Below are 12,060 nucleotides of genomic sequence, written 5' to 3'. Positions count from 1 at the left end.
TTCAGTTTTATCTGAATTTAAAAGCAGACAGTTCTGAGTCATCCAGGTCTTTATGTCTTTAAGACAGGCTTGTAGTCTGACCAACCTGTTGGTTTCATCTGGTTTCATAGATAAGTACAGCTGAGTATCATCAGCATAACAAAGGAAATGTATGCCATGCTGTCTGATAATGTTACCTAATGGAAGCATGTATAAAGTAAAAAGAATCGGTCCAAGCACAGAACCCAGAGGAACTCCATGACTTACTCCAACGTGTGAGGAAGATTCTTCATTTACAAGAACAAACTGGAATCTATCAGATAAATATGACTTAAACCAGCCTAATGCAGTTCCTTTAATCCCAATAACATGTTCAAGTCTCTGTAACAGAATGCTGTGATCGATCTATCAAATGCAGCACTGAGATCCAACAGGACAAGCACAGAAACAAGTCCGCTATCAGAAGCTAACAGGAGATCATTGGTAACTTTCACCAGTGCTGTTTCTGTGCTATGATGCACTCTGAATCCTGACTGAAACTCTTCAAACAGATTATTTCTATGTAAATGATCACAAAGTTGAACTGCAACTATTTTTTCAAGAACTTTAGAGAAAAAAGGGAGATTGGATATAGGTTCGATAATTAGCCAACACTTCTGAATCAAGAGTAGGTTTTTTAAGTAAAGGTTTAATTACAGCAACCTTAAAAGTCTGAGGTACATATCCTGTCAACAAAGACCGATTGATCAAATCCAATATGGAAGTGTCAATTAAGGGGAAAACCTCCTTGAACAGTCTGGTTGGGATTGGGTCTAACATACAAGTTGATGGTTTAGAAGAGACTATTGCTGTTGTTAGCTCAGAAAGATCAACTGGACAGAAGCTGTCTAAATACAATTCAGGTTCGAAAGATACTTCTAAAGCTGCTCTACTTGATGATACATCAGTGATAATAATGGGAAGGATTCCATTAATCTTCTCTCTGATAGAAACAATTTTATTGATGAAGAATCTCATGAAATCATCACTGCTGAGAGTTAAAGGAATACATGGCTCAACAGAGCTCGGACTCTTTGTCAGCCTGGCAACAGTGCTGAAAAGAAACCTGGGATTATTCTTATTCTCTTCTATCAATGATGAATAATAAGCCGTTCTAGCTTTACGAAGTGCTTTCTTATAGGTTATTATAGGAGCCAACCTCTTCTGACTGATTACCTTCCTTTTCAGAGGGGCAACATTGTCCAGTGTTGTACGCATTGAAGCTATAGTGCTGTCAACAAGAGAGTTAAGTTCTACTGGAGTAAAATTTAGGTAGCCGTCCTCTGTCATATCAGCACATGGCAGTGAGGAAAAGGATGATGAAATCAACTCTTTAAATCTGGTTACAGCATTCTCTGACAGACACCTTCTATATGTAGAATTCTTCTCAGAAACCGTGTAGTCAAGTAATGTAAATTCAAAAGTTATTAAAAAATGGTCAGACAAGACAGGGTTATGAGGGAACACTGTTAACTGTTCACTCTCAATGCCATAAGTCAGCACAAGGTCAAGGGTGTGATTAAGGCAGTGAGTAGGTCTGTGAACACTTTGAGAAAATCCAATAGAGTCTAATATAGAATTAAAGTTAATATTTAGGCTGTCATTTTCAACATCTACATGAATATTAAAGTCACCCACTACAATGACTTTATCTGTACTCAGCACTAACTGGGATAAAAACTCGGAGAATTCAGAGAGAAACTCAGAATAAGGGCCAGGTGGACGATACACAACAACAAACACAAGAGGTTTTTGTGATTTCCACTTTGGGTGGGAAAAACTGAGAATCAGATATTCAAAAGAGCTAAAACTAATCTTGGGTCTAGGACTGATTAGTAGCTGCCACTCCTCCTCCTCTACCTGTGGTTCGAGGAACGTGAACATTTAAATAGTCAGAGGGAGTTTATTCATTAATGCTAACATGATCCTCCTGCTGCAGCCAGGTTTCTGTAAAACAAAATATATCAATATGATGATCACAAATCAAATCATTCACTAACAGAGTTGTCATGTTTTTGGCTGACTAATAAATTCGTCCATATTTCTAGAAATGAGAAGAGCTCCTTCCAAAGTGGGATGGATGCCGTCTCTCCTCACCAGGTTTTCTCCAGAAAGATTGCCAATTATCTATGTAGCCCACGTTGTTTGCTGGACACCATCTAGACAACCAGCGATTGAATGAGGACATGCGGCTAAACATGTCATCACTGGTCAGATTTGGCAGGGGTCCAGAGAAAACTACGGAGTCCGACATTGTTTTTCGCAAAATTACACACCGATGCAACATTAATTTTAGTGACCTCCGATTGGCGTAACCGGGTGTCATTACCGCCGACGTGAATAACTATTTTACCGTATTTACGTTTATCCTTAGCCAGCAGTTTTAAATAGGATTCTATGTCGCCCGCTCTGGCCCCTGGAATGCATTTGACTATGGTCGCTGGTGTCGCTAATGCCACGTTTCTGACTATAGAGCTGCCAATTACCAGGGTTTTCTCCTCAGCGGGTGTGTCGCTGAGTGGGGAAAATCTATTTGAAACGTGGACAGGTTGATGGTGAACCACGGGCTTGACTTTAGGACTATGACTCCTCTTCCTAACAGTCACCCAGCCACTCTTAAGTCCCGGCTGCTCGGGATCTGCTCGGGGACGACTAACAGAGCTAGCTACGCTAGGTGGCTCCGCACTGACTAAAGGGGCCTGGCTCGCTATCGGGTGGTTTTCAACAGTGCAGAGCCGAGCTTCCAATTCAGATAACCTTGCCTCCAAAACTACAAAAAGACTACATTTGTTACATGTACCATTACCACTAAAGGAGGCAGAGGAGTAACTAAACATCTGACACACGGAGCAGGTGAAAGCAGGAGATAGAGGAAGAGAACTGGTAGCCATGCTAAGCTAGAGAACCCGACACACTGCTAAAAAGTGAAAAATAAAAACTAAAGATCTGTAAGAGTGAGTGTTAGAATATAACAAGTATGGGATAGAGTGAACTATGTAAGATGCGAAAATTATAGGGAGAAATAAGGTGATTATTAGTAGTTCAAGAGGAGCGAGAACTGTCACAGTGCACACACACAAAGCAACAGGAAGTGATGCAATACGTCTTACCGCAAAGCAAAGCCGTCAGCCAATGCCAGAATGCACAGTGAAATTTGTTTTGTGCAAACATCGCTAATAAAGTGCAAAGTGCTTGCATTCATGTGCATTGTCGTTTCTTAAAGTGTAATTTAGTAAAGTGCAATATATGCCCACATCCTGTGCAATATTTACAAGAGCAAAAACTACTGTCAGGACTAGTAACAAAGTCATCTTTGTTCACAAAGTCATCTTTGTTACAAGGAGGTGTTGCACAGAATGCCAACCATACGGTGAGATCTGCCCTAACATCAGGGTGTGAGTGGAACCTCAGAGTAGATCTTGATTGTCAGCTGAAGTAAACCACCAATTGTGCTTTGGAACACTGCAGCCTGATCATGGCAAAGCTCATTGTTCCGTGGAAGGGAGGGATAGAGGAAGAAGAAGAAGAAGAGAGAGAAGTACCTGCATCAGGGTGAAGCAGGGTGGTCAGCTGTTAGCCATCCAGTGGAAGTCAGCTGCAGAGGATTTGTGGGAGCATCCAGAGCACAAGCTCAAAAAGGCCATTAAAGACCCGGCTGAGGAAGCTGAACAGGGGCGCTTTTGGCTTTGATAAAACATCAGATGTGGGAAAGGCAAGGGGTTCCAGGGTTAGCTGCAGGTGGTGGTAGGGAGTCGTCAGTGCGCAGCCATTTTCAGATCTCTCCAGAGAGCTTCGCTGGCGCTCTGTTAGAGTGATCATTGAGTTTTTGGTCACCTCCATGATTAAGGCCCTTCTAACCTCAGATTGGCCAGGTGGCCAGCTCTTGGAAGAGCCCTGGTGGTTCCACACTACAGATGATGAGGCCACTGTGCTCATTGGGATTTTCAATGCAACAGAAATCTTTCTGTAACCTTCCCCAGATCTGTGCTTCAATACAATCGTGTCTGGAAGGTCTACAGACAATTCCTAGGACTTCATAGTTTGTGCTCAGTTTCATGCACAGTTGACTAAAGGACCTTATATAGACAGACGTGTGCCTTTCCAAATCATATTCAATCAACTGAATTTATACATGAAAGCATTTTGGGTGTCATGGCAAAAGCTGTTTTTCAAAATTTCACCTCGAGTATGGAATGACACGGGTGCCACTAAGAAGAATAGAAATATAAAGAGGAATTAATTAAAGATTCTATTTTTTCTCATTGTCTCTCCTTTTTCCACATTTTTACTGCTTTTGCTGTTTTTCAGTTGCTTACATAGATTTTCTTTTCTTCCTCACGCAAGAACAAAGTAGCAACGACAACAGGATGCAACCTGGCGTTATGGCGTTATGGTGTTTTTCCCCCCTCTTTTCCCTCTTTTCTGTCTTCTCAAACCCCAGCTGGTCGAGGCGGATGGCCACCCTTCCTGAGTCTGGTTCTGCCAGAGGTTTCTTCCTGTTAAAAGGGAGTCGTTCCTTTCCACAGTTGCCACAGGCACGCTCAGGACGGGAGATTGGACTGAAGACACATTTCGGTGCAATCTGTTGGTTTCCTTAGCTAGGATATTAATTTTTTGAATTAGCTCTATATGAATTAATTGGATTATGATTACAATGAATTGAATTCCAATTGGCTTGAATTGGACTATATTACTTAAGTGCCTTGAGATGACAATTGTTGTAATCTGGCGCTATATAAATAAAATTGAATTGAATTGAATCGAACATAGTCTTATACAAATGTGTGTCACTGGTAGCAGTTTTTGGCAGGAGCTTTCAGTGAACATGCAATACATAGTCTGATCTTTAACAGGCAGAATACAGCTCAATCAGATTGAATTAAGATGAGTATATTCCACTTCTTCACTCTAAATAATTCTGTAGAAATTATTTACCACTTATCCATGATTTATTCTTTTCATTACTTGTTTTCCATTATATGGGTATCCTGTTCTTGATATTTGGTAATTGATCGACCGTAACTGCCTATCTGTGGTCCAAGTAATCAAATATAACACAGTTTTTGCTTTGTTTACTTTAGCTCATAGTTATTTTGCACAGTTCTTTCCTATATAGTTGTAAACCAACCTAAAATTAAGCAGAGCTGTTAAACTGTTTGAACATTTGCAATACTGAATACTGAAAAACAAAGGAAGTATGTAACTGCCAATTTGGATGTCATTTTACAGAAAACTGCTTTGAAGATAACTTCTAATCTCAAAACATAGCCATATATTTTCTGTATTTGTAGATGTGTAGTACCTATGATGGGGCTGTTGTGAGAGGATCCTGGGAACCAGCTGAGAGTGAGGTTGTTGTCCTCAATTTTAGACAGAGACAGAGAGGTAGGAGGGTCCGGGGGAGCTAAAGGCCCAACAGAAATCTATTAGTGCTGAACACACTGTAACAGCCTATGCATAGCATACATCTACAGTATACACAATGACATACCTACTACAGTGATGGAGCTCATAGCAGTTACACGGTCCAGTTCAGTGTTGACTTCGCAGGAGTAACGTGCAGAATCGTCTAATTGGACATTTGTCACTTTTATCGTATTATTGTCGAAGATTGTGTACCTTAAAACACACAATGAAACACACATATACACACACAAATACATTAAATGAGGTTATATGGTAAATGTGTTGTGTGGCTTTAACAGTCTTATTTATTTCTGTCTAATTAAAACCACAAATAGAGAGAGATTCCATAGCAACAAGGAGCTCATATAAACACATGAGTTTTCTTCATATATTGCCAGGACAGATTGTTATATTGTTTGAAGGACTTCTTCTTGTATAAATATGATCAATTCAGAATAGTGGAGGATTCTCACAGCTGCTACATGTCACAACTTGCTTGTAGTAGGAAATATGTCCCATATATGGGGCTGAAATTCTTTTTTATTACAGCCACACTACAATCAGGATTGAAATACCACTGATTGTGTCTGCACTCGTCAGATCACAGCACTTGATAGCAATCAGAATTTTTGGGTCGGAACAAGTGCCCGTCTTCTTCCAGAGCATGATGCATTTTTGACAGTGAAGATATTTCATGCCTCCAGATACTAATTTTTTCATCCACTACTAAAATCTAATATTGTAGAAGCAGTCCTTCAGGAATATGATGTGCAGTCTATGTATGCTGTATTTTTGTTGGGTTTTGGTTGAGCCAAAGAGTCTTTTTCATCTTCACTGTTGCTTGTAATGTTTGTTTCTGAGTGACTGGTGTCAGTTATTTTCCCATAACGCATTGTGTGTGTTTTTACTTGTCATGTGGTGATGAATTCTGGAGGTTGAATCCCTCTTTCTTCCAGATGACCTTGTGCTTGTGCAGCCGAGGATCTTTGTAGAAATGGCAGTCCAGAAAAGCAGTGTTTCCTCTGAGAATGTGAATGTCTCTGGGGCCCGTAAGTATCACAGTTCGATCTGACAGGAACGGGAAAATCCAGAAAAGCAGATTCCAAGCGGTGATTCTATGCATACCTTACTTTATTTTAGATTATTTAACTACTGAAAAGATCTCATTCCTCTTTGTAACTTATTTTTCAAATACTATTCACAGTTTTAAGTAGATAAAGCTAAAATCAGATTTACAGTGAAGACAAAAGAATGAAGAGGAAAATTAAGAGAATGAGAGGAAAAGAGAAACAAAAGCCACTTTTTTCAGCATTTTTAGGAACCCATTGCAACATATATATATATAATTATATATATTTTTTTTAAATGTTTGGTTTTTTTTTAAATGTGAGTGTGACTTACTGAAGACTTCCAAGTTAGCAGTGATGGAGATATTGGTGTGTCTGATAGAGCAGGTGTACCTTCCGCTGTCCTCATGGCTAACATTCAGCAGCTCAATAGTTCCATTGGTCAACAAGGAAACACGAGGATCTAACAGCAGAGGAACCATATCCTCACTTTCCCTACAGACACACAAAGTTAGTGAACATATAAATTTTTATAAATTCTAATTAGCAATGCTGTCATAGTCCTGGCCCTTCTGATACAACCTGAGTATATCTTTTTTTTTTTTTACAACATTAGACATAGAAAGTCAGATAATATCAACCAGCCAGTTGTCATCATGTGCCAGCAAATCCTCTCTGTCTCTGAACATATGCTTTCTTCCAATTGCACCATTTACAATGTCTTCCAACACCGCTAAAGCAGCCATTGTATTTAATAGTATGCATTGCACCACTTTGCGAATGCTTTTATATCCAGTAGTGTAATTGCAAACACTTGTGTTAATTGTCCATGTGTCACAAATGTGCAAATCACTCATTCGAGGACAAATTGTGTTGACATTTATTTATTATAACAGTTTCCCAACATCACCTCTAAGTGTCGCCAAAGAATCACGACAGCCCTGAAGTTTGTGTGAGGCACCGCACATTTCCACGGTCGCTCTTGATACATCTGATCATTGACGTGAAAAAGTGTGTGCGCCACTTTTTTGTGCAGGTCCTGTGTGATGATCACACCGAAGTATTTGAAACTGTCCCTCCTCTCCACCTCAGACCCACCGATGCAGAGTGGATGGATGTTACTCTGCTGCTTCCTCATGTAGTCAACAATCAGCTCCTTCATTTTGCTCATGTTCAGCAGGAGGTTATTCTCCCGACATCATCTCTTCAGGTTGTTATGTGAAATTAACCCTATGACGGCTGTGTCGTTAGCAAACTTAATGATGATATTGCTGTGTGATCTGGACACACAGTCATGTGTATATAGGGAATACTGCGGGGGACTCAGCACGCATCCTTACAGGGATCCAGTGTTGAGTGTGATGGGGGATGAATTATGGGAACCCACCTACACAGAGAGAAGTTCAGTCCAAGATCACAAAGCTTAGTGACCAGCCTGGAGGGGACTATGGTGTTGATCGCTGAGTAGTAGTCCACAAACAGCACTCTCACATAGTTCCCCAGCCTAGTGGCCAGGGGGAAAGTGTCTTGTGCCTCAGGAAGGTTATGGCGTCGTCAGTGGATCTGTCTGGGCGGTGTGAAAACTGAAGAGGGTCCAGGGTCGGGGCAAAGAGGAGGTGATGAGTTGTTCCCCTCCATCTGCACGTTTTGTCTACTACATATTGTGTTTCAAATACATGGGCCAGACATGGCCATCAAATAGGCACCAGGTAGTTCCTCGATCAGCTCCTCTTTTTGCATTCTTCATAATCGATGGAAATAAAGTAGCGTTGGTTAATCACGTTGATCAAAGGTTCTTAGGTGTAAAGCAGGAAGCCGTCCACAATGTGGATATGAGTCTCCTCCTCCTCCTTACGGTCAGACTTTAGCACAATCTCAGTATCCAAGGTGTTATTAACACCGTGAGACTCCTCATCGTGAGATTGTACTCATCATGGTTTCCATGTCCAGAGCAGTAATGACATCGTACTGCTTAAATCCATCTTCACCAATGTCAATCTGATCTTGGGGCTTGAAGAAATAAATCTTTTGAATTCCTAAATTGTAACAAGTGAACATCCACTGAGGACCATTGGGATCAACAATGCTGTGTGCTCTACAGGCTCTTTCATACCAGTGTAAAAAATCTCTCAAAAAACAAGTGTTTGCCGGAGGAAGAGCTCTATCTTGACAACAAACAAAATACATACAATATGATTAGAACTGCTGAAACTTGTTGCTACTATGTTGCTACTAACACTGGATGTTTTTCTTTTATCCAAATATCTTTTTCAATTATTAACTGAACGTAAATGTTGGTCTTACTCCCTTTAATATAACTTTTATAACTCCCATTAAGGTGCATGGTTTTAAGTGTTAAATATAACTTCACCATCCAACCATCTATTTTTCATTATATTTTTGTCATTGTGGTTTGTCAAAGGAAACATGCAGCAGTCAATTACTTATTTGATAATTTTAACACAAGGATATTCTAAAACATGATATAAGAGATGGAGATGACCCAATGCCCCACAAGCTCACATTAGGCAGATGGATGGTGAAATTAAAACAATTCTTTTTATATCTAAACTAAGCCAAACTGATGATGCTGCATAGTAGGGAACGCAGTAAATCAAATAACTCCAAACTTTTAATTCCAAAAAAACCAAACTCAGTTAAAGCTGCATGCAGTAATGATCAGCCCTCTCACATTATCAGTGCTTCAGCCTGTGTCACGACAGGGGGCCCTTGCAGCAATAAGGTATCAGGAACGTCAAGAAAAAGTAATATGTATAACTTCTTCTAAGAGGTCATCAGGAGGTCCTGTGATCGTGAGTGTGATGTGCAAACATGTTCAGGCTGGGACCATTGTCAATCATGCAAAATATGAGTGATGTAAGGCAATGCACTACAGACTGACACCAACTTCCTCTGTTTTGGTGAAGTTCTGTTAATAATGAATGGGACAATGGATTTACACTGCAAATGAGAGCTATAATATCTTCCTGTTTTCAAATAAGAAGAAAAATAAAGGCTTATGATGAACGAACATAAATCATGTAAAGTAGTATCTTGAAAATGTTATGCATTTTTTGAACAAACTCTCTCGAATGAATGGGATAATTCTAGTGAAGAAATGAGTGAAAGAATAACGTATATCACTTCCTGTTTACAGTGAGCAGGACTATGGCGTTGAAAGATTTTAGTCATATATAGATTTCTTTATGGCCCAACAGTGATGAAACCCTGTAAATCTCATGGCTTTCGAATGACATGTGATGTGTTATAAAATCACTTTTCTGGTTATGGCGTTTTATCTAATTTCACCACACTTCCACGGAAATGCCCTCCACTGAAAGTTTTCAATGGAGGCTGATGCCTCGTCCAGCATTTCCATTTTTTTTTTCATCTAGGTTACCATGTCTTATGTTAATGATACAGAAGATCCTTCCTGCCAGCAGCAAAAACTCTTCATAATGAAAGTTTATAATGATTGTTTTAGGTGGTGTAGGCACTGCTAGACGACAATCCTGGGACAATCGGCAGGACCGAGTTGTGACATAAGCCTTTGCAAGAGCATTCAAGTAGATGGGAGCCGTTCCATTAAGCACTTTGTAGGCTAACATCAGTGACTTGAATTTGATGCGGGCGGCTAAGGGTAGCCAGTGGAGTTCAATGAACAGAGGGGTGATGTGTGTTCTTTTAGGCTGATCGAAGACCAGACGCGCCGCCGTGTTCTGGACCATCTGCAGAGGTTTCATAGTACAGGCTGGGAGACCAGTTAGGAGAGCATTGCAGTAGTCAAGGCAGGAGATGACCATGGCCTGCACCAGGAGTTGGGTGGCATGTTGGGTTAGGTATGGTCTGATCTTTCTTATGTTTAGTAATGCAAAGCGGCATGAACGAGCAACCGAGGTAACGTGATCTTTGAAGGTTAGTTGGTCATCAATCATGACACCCAAGTTTCTAGCAACCTTTGATGGAGCAAGAGATAGGGATTCGGTTTGGATGCAGATGCTGTGGTGTATGGTTGGTTTGGCTGGGAAGACAAGCAGTTCAGTTTTTGGGAGGTTAAGTTGGAGGTGATGGGCTTTCATCCATGTTGATATGTCAGAGAGACAGTCTGAGATTCGTGCTGAGACCGTCAGGTGGGAATGATAGTTAGAGCTGGGTATCATCAGCATAACATTGGTATGAGAAGCCATGTGATCGGATGATCTGTCCCAGTGAGTTGGTGTATATGGCAAAGAGAAGAGGTCCCAGTACTGAACCTTGGGGGACCCCTGTGTCGAGGTGGTGCGCTGCAGAAGTGTGACCAAGCCAGGATACTTTGAAGGACCGACCAGTGAGGTATGATTCAAACCAGGAGTGTGCTCTCCCTGTGATGCCCATGCCAGAGAGTATGGACAAAAGGATACTGTGGTTGACAGCGTCAAATGCAGCTGATTAGTCGAGCAGGATAAGTACAGAGGACTTAGCTGTCGCTCTGGCTTCTTTTAAGGCTTCTGTCACAGCTAACAGAGCCGTTTCGGTGGAGTGTCCACTTTTAAACCCAGATTGGTTTGGGTCAAGGAGGTTGTTATGTGAGAGGTAATCGGTGACCTGCTTAAAGACCGCCCTTTCAATGATTTTAGACAGAGTTAGTAGTTTTCACCATAGTCCATACTTTTTATGGAAACACACTTGATTCGAATCATTGTGCATTTCCCAATGATTCAAATCACTTTTGGATGGAAACATGACTAATGATGGCTTCCTTGACTCTACTCCCAAACTCTTCCAAACTCCCTCTCCCTGTCTTCTCTGTCCAGAATGTGTACTGTCCTCTAAAGAGTGTCCATTTTCTTTGAGATGTAGGTGCACTGCTGAATCTTAACCTGAAGAGCTGGCTCTCCTATGTTGTGTATTGCACTTGTGGAGAACTACTTATACTTATTATTTAAATGTTGCCTAACCATTGACTTTTGTCAACCCTAAAACAAAAGTCAATGGTTAGGGTTTAAAAGAACCTCACAGTTTAGACTACAACATATTGTTTTTACTGTACAGCCATCACAACAATGAATGACATGTTTTACATTCCATGTTCATTTGCTCTTTATGTAGTGTCTGACTGCACGAGTAAAAATCCGTGAGTTTTTGGGAGGAGAGAGGAATGCAAAAATAAAGCGTATACTGAGAAGTGAAAACTCAAATGAAAAAGAAATCTAATTGATTTAATCATTAAATTTTGATGGACTTTCTATTTTGTCCAAATGTTGCATAAAAGCCTGATATAAACTTCTCTTTGCTGTTGAAAAACTAATCATCTTGTTTCCCCCCTTTTTCTATTCAGCTACATTTTTGCAAACCTAGCAAAATAAAACCTAGCAAAATATATACTTCACATGTTGTGATAAAATTCAGTATATTTACTCAAGCAGTATACTTGGGTATAGCTGAGTAATCTATAATCTGTCCCAGAGAATCCCAGATAACAAACAATTGTTTTTAAGCAAAGACCAACCATCATCAGCTGCTGGATGGACAACTGGTATACTTTGGTATATTTTGGAATGGTACAATGATACATGATACATACAATGAT

General features: G+C 40.4%; 2 protein-coding genes and 1 pseudogene across 3 annotated transcripts in view; all 3 read right to left on the bottom strand.

Moving 5' to 3' along the window:
* ttpal (tocopherol (alpha) transfer protein-like) overlaps nucleotides 1–12,060 on the bottom strand; it is a 204,872-nt gene that overhangs the window by 23,110 nt on the left and 169,702 nt on the right. The window lies entirely within an intron of this gene.
* Nucleotides 1–12,060, bottom strand: part of LOC140271510 (neural cell adhesion molecule L1.1-like) — a 138,760-nt gene that overhangs the window by 49,083 nt on the left and 77,617 nt on the right. For both annotated transcript variants that reach the window (XM_072366757.1, XM_072366758.1), the window contains 4 exons: nucleotides 6,826–6,986; nucleotides 6,333–6,492; nucleotides 5,510–5,637; nucleotides 5,321–5,422 (listed from right to left, as the gene is read on the bottom strand). In XM_072366757.1, the coding sequence (XP_072222858.1) occupies nucleotides 5,321–5,422; nucleotides 5,510–5,637; nucleotides 6,333–6,492; nucleotides 6,826–6,986 (551 nt within the window). The remainder of the gene's footprint in view (nucleotides 1–5,320; nucleotides 5,423–5,509; nucleotides 5,638–6,332; nucleotides 6,493–6,825; nucleotides 6,987–12,060) is intronic.
* On the bottom strand, nucleotides 8,198–8,549 carry LOC140271206 (nicotinamide riboside kinase 2 pseudogene; annotated as a pseudogene).

The sequence above is a fragment of the Leuresthes tenuis genome, unplaced genomic scaffold (assembly GCF_036924035.1).
Source record: "Leuresthes tenuis unplaced genomic scaffold, fLeuTen1.0.hap1 SCAF_16, whole genome shotgun sequence".
Taxonomy (NCBI): Eukaryota; Metazoa; Chordata; class Actinopteri; order Atheriniformes; family Atherinopsidae; genus Leuresthes; species Leuresthes tenuis.
This window is presented reverse-complemented; position numbering and strand designations above follow the sequence as displayed.